At 35.8% G+C, this 25032-nt stretch overlaps 1 protein-coding gene across 7 annotated transcripts in view; it reads right to left on the minus strand.

The window, feature by feature from the left end:
- The window catches only part of PRKDC (protein kinase, DNA-activated, catalytic subunit), a 249288-nt gene that overhangs the window by 39193 nt on the left and 185063 nt on the right, over positions 1 to 25032 (minus strand). For all 7 annotated transcript variants that reach the window (XR_006607272.1, XM_045081811.1, XM_045081746.1 and 4 more), the window contains 6 exons: positions 15085 to 15290; positions 12276 to 12414; positions 11228 to 11416; positions 10120 to 10344; positions 9016 to 9124; positions 7312 to 7423 (listed from right to left, as the gene is read on the minus strand). Coding sequence is in view for 6 of the 7 variants with exons in the window: in XM_045081811.1 (XP_044937746.1) it covers positions 7312 to 7423; positions 9016 to 9124; positions 10120 to 10344; positions 11228 to 11416; positions 12276 to 12414; positions 15085 to 15290 (980 nt within the window). In the remaining variant the exon portion in view is untranslated. The remainder of the gene's footprint in view (positions 1 to 7311; positions 7424 to 9015; positions 9125 to 10119; positions 10345 to 11227; positions 11417 to 12275; positions 12415 to 15084; positions 15291 to 25032) is intronic.

A 25032-nucleotide genomic window follows, 5' to 3' on the forward strand; every position in this document is an offset into this window, starting at 1 on the left:
GACCTGATCATGCAGAAGAATCAGTGAAATCATCCAGAGAAGCAAAAAAAAAAAAAAAAAAAAAAGTGAAGAGTGAAGAGTCTATGGACTTATAGGGTAGCAAAATGAAATAATAAGCCCATTATTGGAATGCTAGGAGAAGAGAAAGGGACATGAAGTACATTTAAAACAAAAATGGCTGAAAACTTCTCATAAACCTGTGCAGAGAAATGGATTTCCAGATCCATGAGGCCCAAGGGACCGGATATAGACTGAACCTGAACAGGCTACACCAAGACACATAATTGAATTGTCAAAGGTCAAAGACAAGACTCTCTGAAAGTAACAAAAGAAAAGTAACACACATCACACACAAGGAAACCTTCATAAGACTGTAGGTGGAGTTCTCAAAAGAAACTTTTCAGGCCAGAAGACAATGGAATGATCTATTCAAAATATTAAAAGAAAAAAAAATCTGTCAACCAAGAATACTATTCCTGGCAAACTTGTCCTTCAAAATTGAAGGAGAAATAAAGACTTTCCTGAACAATCAAAAGTTAAGTGAGTTTATTCACCACTAGACTTGGCTTATAAGAAATTCTAAAGGGAGTTCTCCAAGTAGAAATAAACCACTGTTAATTATTATCATAAGAACATATGAACTTATACAAATCTCACTGGTAATGGTAAATGTCGAGCCAAAGTCAGATTCTCTAACATGGTAATGGTGGTAATACACTTATAGTGCTAGTTTAAATTTTAAAACAATGTATTAAAAACCATAACTACAACAATGTATTAAAAACGATAACTACAGGGGTGCCTGGGTGGGTCAGTGGGTTAAAGCCTCTGCCTTCGGCTCAGGTCATGATCCCAGGGTCCTGGGATCCAGCCAGCATTGGGAATCTCTGCTCAGCAGGGAGCCTGCTTCCTCCCTTTCTCTCTGTCTGACTCTCTGCCTACTTGTGATCTCTGTCTGTCCAATAAATAAATAAAATCTTAAAAAAATAAAAATCATAACTACAATAATCTGTTATTAGATGCACAATATAAAAATATGTAAATTATAGTATCAACAACCTAATATGTGAGGAGCATGAGGAAGTAAAAGTGTAAAAGTTTAAAAATGCTATCACAGTTAAGGTGTTATTAGCTTATAATAGGATATCATATTTTATTTAAGCCTCATGGTAAACAACAAGGAAAGGCCTTAGTAATTATGAAAGATTATGATAAAGGAGTCAGAGTATATCCATACAAACAGTCATCAAATCACAAAAGACAGCAAGATAAAAAGCAAGGAACTACAGATCTACAAAACTGTAGATAACAAAGTGGCAAAAGTAAGCCCTTACCTATCAATAAGTACTTTAAATGTACATGGATTAAATTCTCAATCAAAAGACAAAGAATGGCTGAATGAATAAAAAAACAAAATCTAACAATATGCTGCATACAAGGGACTCACTTTAGCTTTAAAAACAACACTGATCAAGAGTGAAGGCATTGAAAGAGATATTTCAAACAAATGGTAACCAAATAAATAAATATGGGGTAGCTTTACTAAATCAGACTAACAGATCTTAAGCTAACAATGGTAAAAAAATGCAAAGAAGGTCATTATATAATGATAAGGTGGTCAATCCATCAAGAATATATAACAATTGTAAACATTGTAAATATCTATGTACCTAACACTGGAGCATGTAAATATATAAAAGAAATACTAAAAGGAAAATTAGAGAACTATACAATAATTGTTGGAGACTTTAATATCTCACTTTCAAAATGGATAGGTCATCCAGACAGAGATGTTGTTTGTGCACAACAGTATAGACAAAACTATAGACTATAGACCTAACAAACATAAACCATGGAGAAAAAGCACATGGTCAATTAAAGAGATGTAGAAAAAAGCATTTGATCAAATTTAACACCCATGCATGATAAAACAAAACTCAGAAAATATGAACAGCAAATAACTGGAACTCTGTTGATAAACACAAAATACCTAGGAACAAATCTAACAAAAGAAATCTAAGAATCCTTATTGGAAAAAAAAGGGTCACTGAAATTAAAGAAGTAAAACTTTTACATTTGCAGATGACATGAAACTATATATAGAAAACCATAACGATGCCAGCAAAAAAAACCTATTAGCATTATTAAATGAATTCAGTAAAACTACAGGATACAAAATTAATATACAGAAACCTATTGCATTTCTATACACTAAAAATGAAATAGTAGAAGGAGAAATTAAAATAATCCTATTTACAAATAAATACACTGTAAGGAATAAAATATCTAGGAATAAACTTAACCAAGGAGGTGAAAGATCTATACTCTAAAACTATAAAACCTTGATTAAAAAAAATGAATAGGACACAAACTAATGGAAAGATATTCCATGCTCATGGATTAGAAGAACCAGTATTGCTAAAATGTCCATACTACCCAAGGCAATCTATAGATTTAATGCAATCCCTATCTAAATACCAAAAACATTTTTCACAGAACTAGAACAAATAAAACTAAAATGTGTATGGAACCTTGAAAGATTCCCAAATAGCCGAAAAATCTTGAGAAAGAAGATAAAGCTGGAGGTATAAGAATCCAAGATTTCAAGATATACTACAAAGCTATAGTAATCAAAGCAGTATTGTACTGGCACAAAAGCACACAAATCAATGGAACAGAACATAAAGTCCAGAAATAAACCCACCCATATTATATGGTCAATTAACCTATGAGAAAGGAGGCAAGAATATACAATGGGGAAAAAATAGTCTCTTCAACAAAAGATACTGGGAAAACTGGTCAGCTATATGCAGAAGAGTGAAACCACATCACTTTCTTATAACACACACAAAAACAAACTGAAAATGGATTAAGGACCTAACTATGAGACCTAAAACCATAAAACTCCTAGAAGAAAACATAGGTAGTAATATCTTCAACATTAGCCACAGAAACAATTTTCCAGATGTCTCCTCTGGCAAGGGCAACAAAACCAAAAATAAATTATTGGGACTATGCCAAAATAAAAAACTTCTGTATAGTGAAGGGAACCACTGACAAAACAGAAAGGCAACCTACCGAATAGAAGAATATGTTTGCAAATGATATATCTGATAAGGAGCTAATATCTAAAATATTAAAGAACTTATACAACTCAACACTAAAAAAAGCAAATAATCTGGTCAGAGGACCTGAATAGACATTTTTCCAAAGAAGATATATAGATGGCCAACAGACACATGAAAAGATGATCAACGTTGCTCATCTTTAGGGAAATGCAAGTCAAAACCGAAATGGGGTACTACCTTATACCTGTCACACTGACCAAAATAAAAAATGCAAGAAATAACAAGTGTTGGAGGATATGGAGAAAAAGAAACCCATGTGCACTGTTGGTAGGAATGTAAATTGATGCAGCCACTATGGAAAACAGTATGGGGGGGGCGCTCCTCAAAAAATTACTGCTGGGTATCTGAAGAAAATGAAAATGCTAATTTGAAAAGATATCTGCAACCCTATGTTTATTGCAGCATTATTTACAATAATAGCCAAGGTATGGAAGCAATCTAAGTGTCCACTGATAGATGAATGGATACAGAAGATGTGGTATGTATATAATGGAATATTACTCAGTCATAAAAAAGAATGGAATCTTGCCATTTCCAACAAAATGGATGCACCTAGAGAGTATAATGCTAAGTGAGTTAAGTCAGAGAAAGACAAATACCATATGATTTCCTTCAAATGTAGAATTTAAGAAACAAAACAAATGAACAAACAATGAGAAAAAAGAGACTCGTAAATACAGAGAACATACTGGTGGTTGCCAGAGTGGAGGTGGGTGGAGCATGGGTGAATAGATTAAGGGGATTAAGAATACACATAAAATAAAAAATATTTTTTTAAAGAAACCTAAATAAAGCTAATTAGAAAGACATATATTCATGAATTAGAGAACTCTATATTATATAGTTAAGATGGCAATTCCCAAACTCGAGTCAACAAAATCCAAACTGTCAGTGCTTTTGTTTTGGTAGAAACTCACAAGCAGTTTCTAAAATGTATATATAAATATAAATAAACTAAAACAGACAAAGGAATTTTCATAAAGAAAAACAAAGCTGGAGTACTCACCCTATATGATTCAAGACATAAAACAACAGTAATGAAGACAACATGACATATGAAAAAAATGTATATATAAACAAGTAATAGAATAGAACATTCAAAAACAGACCCACACACAGATGGTCACTGATTTTCAAAAAAGGTGCTGAGGCAATTCAATTATGAAAAGACTTTTGAACAATGGGACGAGAGAACTAGATAGCCATATGAGCATCATACCATCTACCCACTTCATACCAAGAACAAATATTATCTTTGGATCACAGACCTAAATGTAAGAACTAAAACTATAACAGCTCTAGAAAAAATATGGAATAATTTTGCAAGATGTGCCTGTGATATCAGTTTGAAGGGGCTCCTGCTGGCCAAATCTGAGACAATTTGAACATGATATAAATAAGAACAGTTATGGATTATATTCCATTAAATAAAACTGGAATCCATCACTGGTAGAATTAGAAAATCATCACCTTGCAACTATCATTGTCGAGCCTGGTTTTGGCTAAAAGTCGTTCACAGATACAAAATAAAAAGGGCTAAGTTTTAGGAGAAGCAGGATATATGCATGTTTTAAAGCATCTCTTACACTGTTTATTAGTTGCACAGGAAAAAAATCTAGGCATTAAAACAACAAAAAATCCCAAGCATCATACACTGGAGAGACTAGATAATATTGTTTCTGAGTCCTGCTTTTTTATTTTCCCTTGTATGTATGTATTTAAGTTTTAATTTTAATTTTGGTTGGTTAACATACAGTGTTACATTAGACGTGTATAATACAGTGATTCAACACTTACATATAATACTCAGTGCTCATCACAAGTATACTCCTTCATGCCCATCACCTATTTAACACTTCCCCTACCTCTGGCAACCACCATCTTATTCTCTATAGCTGAGTTTGTTTCTTGGTTTGCTTCTATTTCCCTTCACTTATTTGTTTTTTAAATTTCACATGCAAGTGAAATAAATATGGTATTTGTCTTTCTCTGAATGACTTATTTTGCTTAGTATAATACCCCCTAGCTCTATCCATGTTATTGCAAATGTCAAGATTTTGTTGTTTGTTTTTTATGGCTGAGTAATATTCCATTGATATATATATATACATATATATATATATATATATATATATATATATATATGTATACACACACACACACACACACACACTATATCTTCTTCATCCATTTGTCAGTGGATGGACACTTGGGCTGTTTCCATACTTTGGATATTGTAGATAATGCTGCTATAAACATTGGGTACATGTAAGTTAGTATTTTGTGTCCTTTGAGTAAATATCTATTAGTGCAATTGCTGGACTACATAGTACTTCTATTTTTAATTTTTTGAGGAGCCTTCTTACTGTTTTCCACAGTGGCTGCACCAGTTTGCATTTCCACCAACAATGCAAGAGGGTTCCCCTTTCTCCATATCCTTGCCAACACCTATTACTTCTTGTACTTTGACTTTAGCCATTCTGACAGGTATAGGGAGATATCTTATTATAGTTTTGATTTGTACTTCCCTGATGATGAGTGATGTTGACCATCTTTCCATGGAAGAAACCAGATAGTATTTTAACCAGGCAATAAAAATTATCTCCAGTAAAAAGCATATGGACACTCTGTGCTTCCAGATGTGATACCCTGAGAATAATACTTTAGTTAAGTAATATTATAACTAGGGATGTATCACCTGAATATAACTGTAAGAAGATACAGACAAACCCAAATTGATGAACATTCTTCTAAAGTGTTAATGTCATGAAAGATGGCTGAGGAAATGTTCCAGATTAAGAGGTCAGAAAGACATTTTGATTAAATAAAGTATGAGATTCTGGACTGGATTCTGTCTCAGGAGGGGTAAAATGCTTTGAAGAACATTAATGGTACTATTGACAAAACTGAAATTGGGGCTGTAGATTAAAAATGAAAACAGTGAAGTTATTATTGTACTGAGGTTATATAAGAGAATACTCTTTTCCTTAGAAAATGTACACTGATGAAGAGATAAAGAGACATATATATGCAACTTAAATTCAAATGGTTCAAAACATAATCACATATGTGTGGGGAGAAAAAAAGCTAATGTGGCATCATTTAAAAATGTTTAAAAACAGTGAATGTGAGTAAAAGAGAGGTGAGTTCTACTTTTCTTACAACTTTTCTATAGAGAAGAACTTCTCTCAAAATAAATAGTAAAAAAAAAAAGTTACAAAAAATAAAAAGTTAAAAAAAAACCAAACGAACCAAATAACCCCACAAAAAACACTGTAGCAGCAGAGGAAATGGGCTATAATGGCAAGGGGTGCCTGGGTGGTAAGTCAGTTAGGTATCAGACTCTTGGTTTCAGTTCAGGTTGTGATCTCAGGGTCATCAGATTAAGCCCTACATTGGGCTCTGAGCTCTGTTTGAGTCTGCTTCAGATTCTCTTTCTCCCTCTCCGTTTGCTCCTCCAAATTGTGCTTTTTTTCTAATATACACATAAATAAACAAATCTCTTTAAAAAAAGGAATATAATGGCAAGAACATTACACATAGGATCACAATCCCCGAGTCTGACTTACTGTGTATATTTGCATAAAATAGTTCACAACCTCTATGATTTTGGTGCCTTGTCTCTGAAATATATGGTTAGTATCTGCCTCATAAATTATCCAGGGTTGTCACAGGGCAAAGAAAAACTGAGCATATGAAAATCATCTCAGGCCTGGTAAAGTGATACATACAGTTATGTAACAGAGTCAGGAGGTGGGAGGCAGGAGTGTCAAAAACCCAACTTATAATAATAGAATAATAAAAAAATCTCTAAGCAGTGTTTTCTTTGCTGCCATTTCAGTAGCTAACATTCAGCCCTGAGACAGAAGCAGATGGACCACTGCCCCCACTGCTCCCCTGCCTTCTCTGACTGCCAGAAGAATGTTCATAACAAACTTCCCAGCACATGACAAATTCAGTGTTAGTGGGTTGCAGTCCCCTCACAGGGAACAAGTAGGACAAAGGACACACTGCTGACATGGAGAGTATTCTAAGAACGAAGAACTTATATGAAAAATCAGCAAGATGTCAGCTATCTACACTAGACTCAAAGCCCCCATTTTCCTAAGCCAGTTTTGGAGAAAAACCTTTCTGGCAATTTCAGAAAAAAATCCACATTCAGATGAAAAGGATCACTCCTTACCGATTTGTGATAATGTCATCCCAGATGTTCATTGGGTCCATTTTAGTATCTGGGTATCTGTTTATCCAGGTATTTAGAAGTCTCTTAAGGGGAGCTTGAGATGATAAATTACCTAAAAATAATAGAAGATGACTATACCCACAGCTCAATGACAAGACCAATTTAAAAAGTAGGGCTTCCACTAGTGAATAGAAAGGTAATTCAAATTTCTTGACCAAATTAAAAATTTTTGTTTTGTCTTTCACAACAGGAATGAAAAGTTACCACAGTAAACTTAATACATATTCACAATCAAAACTCAATTTCTTAAGGACATAGAGTAAGAATGGAAAGATGAACATATACAGTTTTTCAAATTTAGCATAGGTTCACAGTCCTTCATCCACAATTCCAAAATCTAAAAAGCACTGAAACCTGAAAAGTTTTCATAGGGTTGCAGCCAATTTGCTTGTTAGCAAAATCTGATCTGAATCAGCACAGGACTACTTATAGTTTTGGTTTATGCCATTTATGTGAGAATTCACCACTTAAGCTGGAGACATCACTGTGTTGAATGACAGAATACTGCCCCAAACCCTGGTATGTGCACAAGGTTACACGATTAATAATAATTAATAAACAAAGCAATCTGGCCTTAAGAGATTCATGATAACTCTCAGAAAATTTAAATTTCACATTACTAATGTTTTTAAAGCTTTAGTTTTTCTTTCTGTTGGTGGGAAAGCAGTGGTTAAGAACACAAGCTTAAATCGACAGTGCTGGGTTCAAGATCAGTATCTTTCTACATATTACATTAGGCAAGTTATTTAACCTGTTTCTATAAAATGAGAAGAAAAAAACATAAATCTTCTAAGGCTGTCATAAAAACTATGTAATATAGAAAAAGAGATTAAGTCCCAGAAAGTAGAAAACACTTAATGAATAATCATTAATTATGTCATTAACAATATGTACTTGGAAAAGAATTCTCCAAATTTAGAGTATGATCAGTTGTAGATATATATGAATACCAATTTTTATTGTACTGATAGTGCCTTTCATTTTTATTTTTTAGTTATTCAACATACAAGCTGAAATTCCAACTTATAACTAAGATGTATATCTGATGCAAAGATGTACTCTTTCCCTTTGACTCTGGGTGGCCTCCCATAGGTGCCAGGATAAAATCCACTTGCTGGCAGCAGAAAGACCTTTAGGGTCTGCACACTGCTGCCAGCAGTTTTATCTCCCCTCAGGCCAGGGCATGTGGCACCCAGTCACTGAACTTTCAGCCTATCTGGGACACTGCAGGCTTTCTGTAAGACAGACTTTCTGTGAGCCCCCCTGCCTTTTACACACTCAACTCATGCCCTTCCTCCAGGAGCCTCCCGCACCCTTCAGTCCAGGGCAGATTCTGTTACCATATTTGATATGGGACTTTCCTCTGCCTCAGTAGGAATCACATTGTGTAGGGATTACCCCACTCTTTTGAAAGCTTTGTCAAGCTAGGCAATACATTTTATTTGGCTTTGCATCTTCAGTATCTAGAATAGTGCTTGACTATTTTAAACATTTACTTCAGTGATGTCAAAATATGTATTTGTAGAATGAACTCAAGGTATTTTCTTACCCATATGTTAAGAAACATGTACTTCCACTAAGTAAAATCATACCAAAATGTTTCTATAATTATAAAAGAAAAAAATGGTAGATTAAAAAAATTACCTTGTTTGCTTATAAAACTGATGAACTCCTGAATTTCTATTATAGTTTGTACAGATTGCAATTTGGTGAGTCTACTTCTGTGTAAGAGGACATCAATACTTGAGTAATTCTAGAAAAAAGATATTTAACATTGCTTATAAATAAATTTACTACTTTAAACTTTAATACAGTTCTCTATAATATAAAATATACCAACTACCCTGCATCAATTACAGAATGTGTCTCAGAATAGTTAATAGTTAGCTCACAGAAGCAATTCACAAATGGTTTAAGTTTTTAAAAATAATTTAGGTTTTAATTACATTTTGTTTCAAAGAAGTCAATAAAATCAACACAATTAGGCATTGTTGCCTCTATTCATCACCAGTTCTTAAAAATCACAATGTCCTATAGTATAAAACTGGCAATCGCAGAAGCCAATTCCTTCTTTGATAAACTACCCCATGAATGTACTAAACAAATTCAAAATTTGGGGTGCCTGGGTGGCTCAGCTGGTTGAGTAACCAACTCTTGATCTTGACTCAGATCTTGATCTCCCTGAGTTCAAGCCCCACACTGGCTCCAAACTGGGCATGAAGCCTACTTAAAAAATAAACAAAATACAAAATAAAGACAATGAATGGTTATGCCTCTATGATCAATATAAGCCAATAATAAATGTTAATAGGCTCTATAAAGACACTGACTTTAAGAACAAACATCAGAACATTCTTATAAAAGCAAACAGGAAAGAAGGCAAAATGGTAAAAAATGAACAGGGAAAATTCATGTTCGTCATAAAGCAACCAACTTCCATTCAGCCAATCTAGATGAAAAGTCTACCCCTCAAGTGTTCTTTAACAGTGTCAGAAAGATAAAAACGTAAGGAAAAATGAAAAAAATCAAACTTTTTAAAACAGAAAAAAAAAAAGAGACTAAAAATGCATTAAGACAAAGGACAGAGTGTAGAAGAAACTGGAAGAACAGAAAAGAAGGAAATGGGTGGAATCAAATAGTAAAAGAAAATTTCCACTTGATTTTTTTTTTTTTTTTTAATTCATGAGTTTACTGACGATTAAAAGTATCAAAGAAAGGGTACGTTTCAGACTGGTGCAACTGCATTACCTGCATAAAATTCTGAATGCAATTTTCAATATAATATTTGGCTCTGTCAACATCATCTTGTAAGATGTAAAGAAGGCTCAATTCTTGACTATAGTGCAGCTCTATAAGAGCCTTCTGAAGCTCTTTGTTCACAGCTTCATCAATAAACGTCAGCAGGGACTGGTCAGCCTCCCCATGAAGCAGTAACTTCAGCTTGCTGCGGATCATGTAAGGTAGATAGGTCTCCTAAGGAGCAGAAGACTCTACTTGTAACTTTAGAAAGCCAATATGAGTATGCTTAATTATTTTATAACATACTTTGGTATAACTTTTCAGGTCAAAACTTAGAGCTAATGTGATGCTTCAAACCTAAAACTATAATTTTTAAAACACATTCACTTAAAATTATTCATTTTGTAACCACAAAATACACGGGAACATGTTTTATAGAAAATGGGAGCCACTTTTAGCTGAAAGATCATTGGGTGTTACATACAAGTGAGTAATCTACAAGCACAGGCAAGTCAGCTGTATTATGGGGACCAGGTGAGCTGCTTCCCTCCAAGAGTCTGGGTGATCCCATGAGAGGGAAACTGTCCCACTTCAGGGGTGAGGGCTACCCCATACGTAGCCTGTGACTCAGGGCAGAGACACCATGAAATATTCTTCCATGGAGTAATGCACGGACGTTAGTATTTATTTTTAAATGGATCCCATTTATTTGGAAAGGGTTAGTCAAAAGTAATAAGAGATTTAACAATATTATGGAGTTCATGCGGGGCGTCAGGCTATACAAATATCCTAATACTTTACAACTACTACTTTGTTTTTTTAAAGTTTTAAGCAACTTAATTAGAAAACAGCTTACCATCTAAAATATTTATCTCAGTGACCTGAAAAAAAATTCTATCGGGGGTACCTGAGTGGTGCAGTCAGTTAAGCATCTGACTCTTGGTTTTAGCTCAGGTCATGGTCTCAGGGTCATGTGATCAAGTCCTGAGTTGGGCTCCAGGCACTGTAGAGTCTGCTTGAGATTCTCTCTCTTTCTCCCTCTGTCTCTTCTGCTTGTGCTAAAATGAATAAATGAATCTCTAAATGTATAAATAAATAAAAAAAAAATTCTACCCACCTGATAAAATGGTTCACTCCACATTTTATTTAGATCTGGAGGGCTTTCATTATCAATGCTGACTATAGAACAGTATGCCAATGATTTCCACTCAGCAAGCTGGTTATAACAGTCGAGGGATGCAAGCTCCCAAAAATCCTTCTCAGGTTCCGTAGGCTCACCATCCACCCACTCTTGTTTATTGAGAGCCTCATGAAGAAAAGTTCATAAATTTATTTTACAAAGTTGGTAAGAATGTAAATGAAAGCATCTGTATTATAGGTAGTGTTAACATTCATGTTAAGGACAATCATTTTCAGATTTATGGCAAAGGGAGAGAAAAGGGAAAACAGTAATACTGAATGGAATAAACCAAAACAAACCTTATGGGAACAAATAAACATAAAAACCAAGAGGAAACTATCTCTCTGAGAAACTTATGAAAGAAGCCAGTTAACTAAAGACTCTGAATGACCTAAAATTTTATTTAAATCAATACTGTGGTTTATTTACCACTTAAAGAATTCTTAGATTGAAAATTAGAAAATAAGACATTTACTGAAAATTGTAGATGACTTTATTCTGTATTGCTCATTCAACCATCTCCTAGATCACAGACTCTGAATTTCAACTACTTGCTAGGCATCTATAACTGGATAGCCATTGGCAACTCCAAACGCAAAATGTACAAGATTGAACTTACAGTCATCTTCTCAAAACCAATTCTTACCTACCTCTTCATAAGGTTTTTATTTACTGAAGGAAAATGATCTACCCAAATAGAATTATGTAATAACAACACATATTGAAATAGCATCTCATAGTTTTATAATATTTGATAGGAAATGCTCTCTCTTCTATTCAGTGATGTTAAAGAGAATAAGAGATAAAGCAATAATTATTTCACATTTGGTTATTATGAAACTATTTCCTGCCATTAACCTTTCTGTAAAAACTAAGGAATAAAGTTGAAACATTATGAAACTCTGAATTCTAAAGCTAGCAGTTTTTCCATTCAGATAACAAAAGTGTTTAAGCAACTGACATATTTGCTAGAGATAAATTTTACCTCATTATACTGTTTAACAGCTTCAGAATAATCACTTCTTGCTTCTGCTAATATAGCACTCTGAGTGACTTGCTTTGTTCCTATCTCACTGCTAAAAATACTGCGGAGGACATCATATTCTCCAATTGACCTATATAGTCTAAAGAAACAAACAGAAAGTCCAAATCAATGAATATGCCAATATTTTTTAAGTGTTTGTTCTAATGAAATGATACTAAATTAAGCGACCACATTATGTTAGCCAAAAAGGATATATGTTATTTTTGTTTTATAAAAATATAAAATCTTAGACATTGTTTAGTTACCATCAGGTTTTACTACTTTAGTCATACAGGACACAAAGATTATTCTAAAGTACCTTTAGAGTGAATTATGAAAATATCCTAAAATTTACAATGGATAAATTGCCTCACCATAATAAGACCATTCTGTGTTAATCCATTACAGTAACATCACACATATCACTGGGTGACTAATTTGAAATCCTGTCTATACCTAAAATTTGGAACATAGTCAAGAATCCAGAGTGAGTAAAAATTAATCCTGATCCTAATAAGACCATGTTTTAATCCACATGCTATGGGTCATCTCGATTCTACTGACAAGTAATTTTCTTACAGCCTATTTGCTAGAGCACTCATTCCTTGCTTCACATTAACAAAAATCTTCTTCACCCCATCAACGAAGCTTCCCCACCAAGATATTCTCAAGTAAGTGTTAATAAGCTTGTTCTCTTTCCCTGGAATTTTCCCCCCATCTTTTAGGTCTCAACACAAATGTCATCTCTTCCCGAAGCTACAATCACCTGGCCAGCCAAGCGAGGACAGCTTCCTCTTTGGCTTTCCTGCAGTTTGGTCCTTTCTCAGTATGAAATCTCATGTACTTCTTACATCAAAAAATAAATAAATAAAAAACAAACAAACAAATAAATAAATAAAAAGCCTTAAGGACTCTGTCAGAGCCCAAGTGTTCCAAATTTATTTATTCATTCACTTATTTATTTATTTATTTAAAGATTTTATTTATTGGAGAGAAAGTGAGAGAGAGGGAAAGCAAGAGGAGGCAGGAGGTGTAGAGGAAGAGGGAGAAACAGATTCCAAAGCTGAGCAGGGAGCCTGAGATCCCAGGACCCTGGGATCATGACCTGAGCTGAAGGCAGATGCTTAGCTGACTGAGCTACTCAGGAGCCCCAGGATTCCAAATTTAGATAAAAATCTAGTAGATATGGCCTTCTCTTTCCTCTGTTTGTAGAGGGTTATGGGTAACAAACCAGAGGCAGAAGTGAGGAGATGGGGAGGTATCTTAACAGCTTACAGTCTAAGAGCCTAAAAGGAGGTGAAACTACAAACATTTTCCAGTAACTCAGAAAAGAGATCAGTCTCATATCCACCTTGCACTGTCCCCATGTTCCCAGGATAATACACACTTTAACATAGTCAAAATGATGACCGTGACATGTCATGAACAGGCAAAATTATGTTCTTAGTACTCTGTTTGAAAGGAATGCAAAATATTATATATACAAAAGTATGAGGAAGTATTTCTTTTGCAGATTTATTTATTTTAGAGGGAAAGAGAGTAGAGAGAGCTCAAGCACGGGGAGGGGTAGAGGGAGAGAAAGAATCCCAAGCAGAGTCCCCACTGAGTGTGGAGCCCGAAGCAGAGCTCTGTCTCATGACACTGAGATCATGGCCTGAGCAAAAACCAAGAGTTGGATGTTCAACTGAATGAGCCGCCAAAGAGCCCCAAAAGTATGAGGAAGTATTTAAATAAAGTAAGAAGCAAATGTTTAAAGTTTAGGATCTTAAAAGTTGTGTATTACATTTACCCAATAAATACACATTAGATGAGTTTCTCATTCCCTGAAAATATTAAATATACAAAGTGCTAGTGACTGTTCACTTGCACGTGTGAAACAACGGAATAAAAATGGTTACTAAGTAGAATCAGTATTAGCCAAGATGTACCCTCTGAACTGCCCTGGTATTTACCTGCCTCTCAAGAGACCGCAACGCTTTCCATTTGAGGTATGATTAGTTATGCATGTAAGTACATACATTTCCTACTGGTTGCTAGTTTTGTGAGCTGGGGAGACATGTCTAATTCTTCTTAGCACATGACACAATGTCTTACTAACACACAGTATTCAAGAGAGAAAGATAAAAATGACTATAAAACAGTAAATAGTACAAGGATTCCCCACCCTTACCTTTACTCTTTTTCCTAGAACCTGAAGATCTAAAAATCAGCACTATAAAACAGAAGTTCAAATTTAATTTCAATCTAACATCCTTCTCAGAATTAGGCACTGGCTTTCTTATGATAAAACCACAAGTAAGGAAAAAGATCAGACATAATGCAAAAGGGCATGATGACAAAACGGAATTTGTTTTTTTTCCAAATAAACAAAGTAATTGGATTAAATTGTTTCTAAAAGTTTGAGTCCTGCTAAAAATAATGGATTATCCTCTATTCAGTTTAGTGAAGCAGTAAAAACATATAAAACTCTAAGTTATGGCCACACTTTACAGGAAACTAAACTTGATAAATAACACCCTCAGTCCAAAAAGACTGTATACTGAAAGAACAAGTTTCATTGATGTTCTCTTTCCTGAGGAAAGACATTCCTTGTTGGGACAACTACTCTTGACTTAAGGAATGGTACTTTGCCAGAGAAGTTTTTCAAAAAAACTTCACAGAAGTGTTACAATCAACTTTATTTGCTCATTTTTCATGAGCATGAGAAGTTTTTCCTTATTACTTCAGTCAAATTCACTGTTCTCCCAACAGTCTGGATCACAGAGCTTACTTAGCAAGTTCCATCCATCTGACGACATCAGGAGAGAGGTGAGTCCTCCCCCGAAACCTCTTGGCAGGTGGTTCTTGAGGCATCGGGTGGAGCAGGGCCTCCTCGAGAAGGCGGACACCCACAGACTGCTGTAGACTGGCCAGGCAGCCAGCACTGACAGAAGCTGGGTCGAGGCTCAGCAAGTCTGTGTGTTGGCAACTGATTTCCTGTGAAACCACAAACATATGCAGCTATTTTGCCTGTGGTACTTTGACTGTATCTTCACAAGTAAGTCATGTTACTAAATATAAAAGAACATTTTGACATAAATAAAAATTTCTCTGTGTAATTCTATTAACAAAATTTCCTTAACATTCAGCTTGCTTAAAGGAGGAAATGATCTTTTATTTTTACACTTCCAATTCAGAGGTTAATTTAAAGCAAGAAAACCAATAGCAAAACATAAAAAATTTTGTATATATAAATTATATATCCAAACAACAATTGTAGTTCCCAGGAATATTTAGCCTGAACTGGTGAGAAAAACAGCTGAAACACACAGCTTTCATACCCAATTACCAAGGAATAGGTATAATTATCTCTGTTATACTATTTAACATCGTTTTTCTCATCTCCTTTCAACCAGGGGCTAACTTATTCACAATAATATTGAATTAGAGGATTTCAGGGATTTTTATATGACCTTTATTTTGTAACTCTCAATTTGAGCATCCTATATACACCAATAAAAATATGCTACAAATCAGAATATTATAAAAAGGATGATAGTATTTTCATTAAAACAAACCTGAATGTGTGCACATAGTTCTTGTGTATATGTCTGTGCATGCACATACATGCAGATATGTGGAAAAGATAGTCCCCGCTAAGCCACAAACACACTTTCCTTGCAGCTGTGCCATACACGGGCCACTTGCTATGTCTGATCAAGCCAACTTAAGTTCTACATCAGGGGACGTGAAAGAATATAGATTCTTCAAGCTAGCAAACAAAAACGTCACTATTAGAAGGAACTAGTGGTAAAATTCTGTTTCAGTCAATAACACAGCAAAGTGTCTCAGCTAAAGTGTCAGATTTTGAGATAACATCATTCTAATTTAGAGAGATTATATAACCTCTCTATCGAATTATATAAGACTATTTTAAAATACATATATTTGGGGGGCTCTTGGGTGGCTCAGTCAGTTGAGCATCTGACTGTTGGTTTCAACTCAGGTCATGATCTCAGGGTTATGAGATCAAGTCCCACATCAGAATCCATGCTCAGCAGAGTCTGCTTAAGAGATTCTCCATCTCCCTTTCCCTCTCCCTGCTAATGCAAGGTCACACATGTGCACACATGCTCACTTGCTTCCTCTCAAATAAACAAATAAAATCTTTAAAATAAGTATACTTTTAATTTTCAAGGAATCAACTCATTCTGTATTTACCAAATGCCCTCTGTGTTCCAGACATTGTAATCAACAGTGCTGTCCCTGATGGCATATAGCGTAAGATTTATTCCCACTTGCCAACAGAAGTCTTTTGTGAAAGTTTTAAATAAGTAAACAACTATTACTGGTGTATCATTCCTTTATATGTAAATGTATTCTTATAATTTGAATGAGTTCTGTAAGTCTATTTTCAGGATCGACTATTCTATATAATCTTGTTGACAGTATCATTTTACTCTATAAAAATGATGTGCTAAGCAAAAAATCTTCAGCTGATTTCACTTTTTATAAATTCCAAAACAGAATAAAGTAATGAAGCCTAATTTTCAAAATGATGACAATCTACTGGAATAACAGTATTCTTTGTTTGGACCCTTATCTCACTGTATTAGGTGAAGGCAAGAAACATTTCTTCATTTCATATATTCCATAGTTCTTAAATAGAGATTCACACATACAATATCAATAAGTGCTCTGTAAAAGAAAATTAAAAAAAATTTTTTTTTTAATTTCTTTTCAGCGTAACAGTATTCATTGTTTTTGCACCATTCCCAGTGCTCCATGCAATATGTGCCCTCCTTAATACCCACCACCTGGCTCCCCCAACCTCCTACCCTCTGGCCCTTCAAACCCCTCAGGTTGTTTTTCAGAGTCCACAGTCTCTCATGGTTCACCTCCCCCTTCCAATTTCCCTCAACTCCCTTCTCCTCTCCATTTCCCCATGTCCTCCATGTTATTTGTTATGCTCCACAAATAAGTGAAACCATATGGAAAATCAAAATTTTTATAAAGATCAAACAAGCAGTGAATAGCATATATGTAGGACACCAAATCAATTATCCGTTTGCTAGTCACTGACTGTGTCATGGAAAAACGGCCAAATGGGTTTTTCTTCCAGTTTAATGTATATAGTTAGGATACTCTGACAAATACAGGATATACAGCAGACAAGAAACTCATTCTGGGATGTCATGGCTAGGCAATGGCATCTCAACAGAGTGCTTGCTAGAATAAGAACTCATGTGAATGCCATGTAAATGTACTAAGATGGCATAAAAAGAGGAAAACAATCATACTTTCAGGTATGAACCACAAACAGAAAATCATAATAGCAAATGCTGCCAACTGCAGGCACTGACTTGCATGCATACTGCTTTTTCCGTAGGCAATGCCGAATACAAGCTCTAGAATGAGTAAAAATCATGTATTTACTTAATGATAGTTAATGACTCTTAAACAGCAATGGAAAAAACTAGCTTTTTAAAATAAATTTGGGGACAAAGCTAGGAATTCAGAATTTAAAAAATTACTTAGGAATACAATGTAAAGAGAAACTTACTTTGAAATACTGGCTAATTCAATACAATTTCTCAAATTTTATCTTTAGTGTAGCCAAGAAAAAAACAATGAAGGAACTCTACTTATATTTAAACCAATAAAAATAGAATATATAAAAAGAAACTGTATTAATAGCTTCATGCTACATAGGAAAGAATAAAACAGGAAAACCTAGTATTTCATAGTAGGGAATTATTACCCAATTAGTTTGCAAACCAAAGCTACTGATAAATAATATTAAAGAATATATACTTTAAATTACTCCAGGGAGGTTACTAGTTACAAAATTACAAAAATGGGCTTTGGGGGATGGAGTTAAGATGGTAGAGTAGTAGGGGGATCCTGAACTTGCCATGTCCTTCAAATACAGCTTGATCAATATTTAAGTGTTTTGGGACAATCAGAGGATTAAGGAAACAATCTGCACAGTTGGAGCAAGAGTAGGGGGGCAGATATAAAGTTCAGAGCCCTGAACTGGTGGAGAGGAAAGCCACAAGGCCCTGAAGGGGACAGAATCTGTTTCTCAGAGCCAAGCCAGGAAGAAGAAGACTGTGGGAAAGAGCCCAGTGGGTAAGAACCACACAATAAGCCAAAGTGAGGAGATCCCTTAGGTTGAATAGGGTGAGATCACACCCATTCCAGAGATCATTTGGAAGAGCATATTTTGCCTCTCAAAGGACCAAAGGCCAGCTGGAAACATTGATTGGTGCTCATCAGCAGAGTCACAGGTGTGTACAGAGGGCAGAAAGCCTCTTAGTAACATTTTGCTGTGAGCCACAACAGACTTAAACCTGTGTGCGCTGAGTGGCTGCTTTTCTGTGGCTGAACTAAGCAGAAAGCAGAGACTGGAGCACATGCAATTAGCCTGGTCATAGTTTTTGCTATCTGCCACAATAGATTCAAGTCTCTGCAAAGGCTTTTCTGGAACAGAGGGGAGTAGGGGACAGAGTTGAGTGTATACTGCCAATAACCTGGTTCCAGCTTTTCACTGAGCATTACAATAAATTGTAGGCTCTGCACATGTACTGAGCTATGGTTTTTCCGGATAGTATGGGGCTTGACACAACCCAAGCCTCTCCTCTTGGTTTGGGAGTGGGCCTACACCTTATTATGCCCTTTAAAACTTGGGAGTTTTGAATATCAACCACCAGCCAGAGATAAAATACAGATCTGTGGCTCTGGGTGTGCCAATAGTCTAGGCACAGACAGGTTAGGGCAGGGAACTGATGAAACCACAGGACACAGGAGACTGTTTGCTCTTCTCAGAGGGCTCCTGAACAGTGGCTGGGAGTTCCACTCCCCGGAGAAAGGAGGGCTGGGTGATACCATTTTCCACATCCTCCACCATCCCTCCTACTTCCCTCCCACCACCAGCACAGAAGGACTTCAAAGAGAAACACAACACCTCCAGTGGACTCTGGAGTCTCCTACACTACATCTTGCACCCCAGCACCTAGCAGGGGCATTTTTATAAAAGCAAGTCACCTTGTGAACCAGTCCAGCAAACCTCTCCAAAGAAGACAAACACAAGTCCACAATCTACCAAGTCCACTGATTAAAGAAAGTACCAGAACATCACATTCCAGTGGAAACAGGACAAAGCTTGTTTCTTTTTTGTTTTTGATTCCCCTTTTCTTTTTTTTTTTTAAATTTTTTATTTTTTATAAACATATATTTTTATCCCCAGGGGTACAGGTCTGTGAATCACCAGGTTTACACACTTCACAGCACTCACCAAATCACATACCCTCCCCAATGTCCATAATCCCACCCCCTTCTCCCAAACCCCCTCCCCCCGGCAACCCTCAGTTTGTTTTGTGAGATTAAGAGTCACTTATGGTTTGTCTCCCTCCCAATCCCATCTTGTTTCATTTATTCTTCTACCCACTTAAGCCTCCATGTTGCATCACCACTTCCTCATATCAGGGAGATCATATGATAGTTGTCTTTCTCTGCTTGACTTATTTCGCTAAGCATGATACGCTCTAGTTCCATCCATGTTGTTGCAAATGGCAAGATTTCATTTCTTTTGATGGCTGCATAGTATTCCATTGTGTATATATACCACATCTTCTTGATCCATTCATCTGTTGATGGACATCTAGGTTCTTTCCATAGTTTGGCTATTGTGGACATTGCTGCTATAAACATTCGGGTGCATGTGTCCCTTTGGATCACTACATTTGTATCTTTAGGGTAAATACCCAATAGTGCAATTGCTGGGTCATAGGGCAGTTCTATTTTCAACATTTTGAGGAACCTCCATGCTGTTTTCCAGAGTGGCTGCACCAGCTTGCATTCCCACCAACAGTGTAGGAGGGTTCCCCTTTCTCCGCATCCTCGCCAGCATCTGTCATTTCCTGACTTGTTGATTTTAGCCATTCTGACTGGTGTGAGGTGATATCTCATTGTGGTTTTGATTTGTATTTCCCTGATGCCGAGTGATATGGAGCACTTTTTCATGTGTCTGTTCGCCATCTGGATGTCTTCTTTGCAGAAATGTCTGTTCATGTCTGTTCATGATTCCCCTTTTCTTAATTTCTAATGCTTTTTTCATTTTTCTGTTTCTTATTTTTTATTCTTCATCCTTTAATCATCTATTTTTTCCCCCTTTCTCTCTCTCTTTTTTTTCCTTTTTCTTCCTTTTTTTTGTATCAGGCTGATAATCTTTTGTTCAGTTGTTGGTTTGATTGTTTCCTTCTCTTATTTTTTGAGCCTGGCTACTTTTTTCTCTCTTTTCTTCTTTCCCTACTCTTCTTTCCTTCCTTGTTTCTTACTTTCTAGAATCATGCTTACAGTTTGTCTGTTTGTATCCATTTTTGTTCTGTTTTCCTTTCTCTTGTTTTAGGTCAGGCTTTGTTTTTGTTTTGTCTTTTTTTTCTTCTCTTTTTTTTCCTTTACAAACTTAACTTGACAGACAAATCAAACCATACGTACTTAAGGGTCAAAACACTCCATTGCAAGCAAGAAGGAATGCTACAGAGGAAGTACCAGTGGGAAAGAGCAGCCAAAACACAATAGCAGAATGTACACAGCATATATCAGAAGCAACTTCCTGAGGTTTTTGTTGTGGTGGTTATTACTACTGTTTCTGCTGTTTTGTTTTATTCTTTCCTCCTTACTTTTCTGAAAACAATGACTAGATGGAGAAAATGAGTGCAAAAGAAAGAACAGGCGGTACTATTCTCTGGTAGGCATTTAATCGATATGGATACAAGTAACATATTGGAACTAGAAATCAAAACAATTATAAAGATACACGCTGGGCTTGAAAAACGCAGAGAAGCCACTACAGACTCCCTTACTGTAGAAATAAAAGAACTAAGATCTAATCAGGCCAAAATTAAAAATGCTATACTGAGATGCAGTCAAACATGGAGGCTAGGATAAACAAAGCAGAAGGGAAGCTGAGAAAAAGAGACAAAAACTACTACTGGATTACCAAGGGAGACTTCAAAAAATCAGTGATACCATAAAGCAAAATATATTTGAGTAATAGAGGTCCAGAAGGTAAAGAGAGAGGGGAAGAAGAAGGTTTCTTTGAACAAATTATAGAACAGACCTTCCCTAATCTGGGGAAGAAAAAGCATTCAAGTCCAGGAGGCACTGAAAATCCCCCACAAAATCAATAAAAATAGGTCAACACTCCAACATAAGATAGTAAAGCTTACAAACTTCACTGATAAAGAGAAAATCCTGAAAGCATCTCAGGACAAAAGGTCCTTAACTGATAAGGGTAGATACATAAGGCCGGCAACAGACCTGTCCACAGAGAGCTGGCAGGCCAGAAAGGACTGCCATGACATAATTAACATGCTAAATGGGAAAAAAAAATGCAGCCAAGAGTATTTTATCCTGCAAGGCTGTCATTCAGAATAGAAGGAGAGATAGAGTTTCCAGATCAAACAAAAACTGAAAGAATTTATGAATACTAAAACAGCCCTGCAAGAAATATTAAAGGGGATCCTTTGAGGGAAGAGAGAGCTCAAAAATAAAAAAAGATCAGAAAGGAACAGAGACAATTTTTTTTAAAGATCTTATTCTTTTATTAAACAGAGATCACAAGCAGGCAGAGAGGCAGGCAGAGAGAGAGGGAGAAGCAGGCTCCCTGCTGAGCAGAGAGCCTGATGCGGGGCTCGATCCCAGGACCCTGGGATCATGACCTGAGCTGAAGGCAGAGGCTTTAACCCACTGAGCCACCCAGGCACCTCGAAACAGAGACAATTTATACAAACGCTGACTTTACAAGTAATATATGGCACTAAAGTCATCTCCTTCAAGAATTATTCTGAATGTAAATGGACTAAATACTCCAATTAAAAGACACAGAGTATCAGATTAGATAACAAAACAAAATCCATCAATATGCTGAGACTCATTTTAGATCCCCAAACACCTCCAGATTGAGAGTGACAGGTGAGGGGACGGGAACCATTTATCATCTTAACAGACATGAAAAGAAAGCTGGAGTAGCCATCCTTATAGGAGACAAACTAGTTTCTAAACCAAAGAGGTAAACAAGGACACAACTTCATAATAAAAAGAATCTATTCAACAAGAAGGTCTAATAATTGTAGATATTTCTACCCCTGACTTGGAAGCATCCAAATATATAAACCAATTAATAACAAAATTAAAGAAACTCATTGATAATAATACAATAACAGTAGGGAGCTTTAACACCTCACTCAAACCAATGGACAGATCGTCAAACAGAAGATAAACAGGAAACAAAGGCTTTGAGTGACACACTGGACCAGATGGACTTCACAGACACATTCAGAGCATCTCATTCTAAAGCAACAGAATACATATTCTTCTTGAGTGCACATGGAATATCCCCTCCAGAATAGATGACATACTTGGTCACAAATCAGGTTCCAACCAGTACAAAAAAAACCAAGATTGAACAAAAAAGTACATGGAGGTTAACCAGCATCCATCTAAAGAATGAATGGGTGAACCAGGAAATTAAAGAAGAATTTTTATTTTATTTTATTATTATTTTTTAAAAGATTATTTATTTATTTATTTGACAGACAGAGAAATCAGAAGTAGGCAGAAGTAGGCAGAGAGGCAGACAGATAGAGAGCCTCTATCTCAGGCTCCCCACCAAGCAGAGAGCCTGATGTGGGGCTCGATCCCAGGACCCTGAGATCATGACCTGAACCGAAGGCAGAGGCTTAACCCACTGAGCCACCCAGGTGCCCCAAATAGAATTTTTAAAAATATATGGAAGCATATGAAAATAAAAATATAACAGTTCAGAATCTTTAGATGCAGCAAAGGCCTTCCTAGGAGGGAAGTATCAAGAAGCAAGAAAGGTCTCAAATATATATCCTAACCTTACACCTAAAGGAGCTGGGTAAAGAACAACAAATAAAACCTAGATCCAGCAGAAGAGAAATAATACAAATTAGAGCAGAAATGCATGATATAGAAATTAAGAAAACAAAAAAAACAAAAAACAGAACAGATCAACAAAACTAGGAGCTAGTTCTTTGAACGAATTAGTAAGATTGAAAAACCCCTAGCCCAACTTATCAAAAAGAATAGAGAAAGGACCCAAATCAATAAAATCATGAATGAAAGATAAGAGATCACAACACTGAATAAATACAAGCAATTATAAGAGAATATCACGAGGAATTATATACCAAGAAATTAGGCAATCTGGAAGAAATGGATGCATTCCTAGAAACATATAAACTCCTAAAACTGAAATAGGAAGACATAGAAAACCTGAACAGACCCATAACCAGCAAAGAAATTGAATCAGTAATCCCAAACTTCCCAACAACAGGAGTCCAGGGCCAGATGGCCTCCCAGTGGAATTCTACCAAACATTTAAGAAATTAACACCTTTTCTGAAGTTGTTCCAAAAAACAAAATGGAAGAAAAACTTCCAAACTCATTATATGAGGCCAGCATTACCTTGATCCCAAAACCAGACAAAGACCCCACTGAAAAGGAGAATTACAGAACAATATCCCTGATGAACATGGATGCAAAAATTCTCCCTGATACTAGCTAATAGGATCCTACAATACATCAAAAGGATTATTCACCACAACCAAGTGGGATTTATTCCTGAGCTGCAGGGGTGGTTCAACATCCACAAATCAATTAAGGTGATATACTTCATCAACAAAAAAAGGGACAAAAACCATATGATCCTTCAATTGATGCAGAGAAAGCATTTAACAAAATACAGCATCCTTTCTTCATAAAAACTCTCTGCCATGTAGCTAGAGAGGAAACATATCTTAATATCATAAAAGATATACATATACATACATATACATAATATACAAAAGATCCACAGTAAATATCATCCTCAGTGGGGAAAAAACTGAGAGCTTTTCCTTAAGGTCAGGAACACGACAGGGATGTCCGCTCTCACTACAATTGTTCAACATAGTACTGAAGTCCTGGCTACAGCAATCAGACAACAAAAAGAAATAAAGAGCATCAAATCAGCAAAGAAGAAGTCAAACTTTCAGTCTTTGCAGATGACATGATACTCTGTAGAAAACCCAGACGATTCTACCAAAAAAAATGCTATAACTGATACAGAAATTCAGCAAAGTCCCAGGATATTAAATCAATGCCCAGAAGCCAGTTGCATTTCTAGACACTAACAAGGATGAAAAAGAAATAGAAATCAGGGAATCAATCCCATTTACAATTGTACCAAAAACCATAAGATACCTAGGAATAAACCTAACCAAAGAGGCAAAGGATCTGTATTCTGAAAACTATAGAATACTCATGAACGAAATTGATGAAGACACAAAGATATGGAAAAATGCTCCATGTTCATGAATAGGAAGAACAAACATTGTTAAAATATCTACGCTACCCAAAGCAATCTACACATTAATGCAATCCCTATCAAAATATCATCAACTTTTTTCACAGAACTGGAACAAACAATCCTAAAATTTAATCCTGAATAGCCAAGGCAATGTTGAAAAAGAAAAGCAAAGCTGGAGGCATCACAATTCCAGATTTCAAGCTACAGTACAAAATTGTCATCATCAAGACAGTATGGTACTGGTATAAAAACAAGACACATAGACCAATGGAATAAAATAGAGAACCCAGAAATGGAATCTCAACTCTATGGTGAACTAATCTTCAACAAAGCAGGAAAGACTATTCAATGGAAAAATGA

The sequence above is a fragment of the Mustela putorius genome, unplaced genomic scaffold (genome assembly GCF_011764305.1).
Source record: "Mustela putorius furo isolate JIRA1106 unplaced genomic scaffold, ASM1176430v1.1 tig00000056_pilon_pilon_pilon, whole genome shotgun sequence".
NCBI classification, from domain to species: domain Eukaryota; kingdom Metazoa; phylum Chordata; class Mammalia; order Carnivora; family Mustelidae; genus Mustela; species Mustela putorius.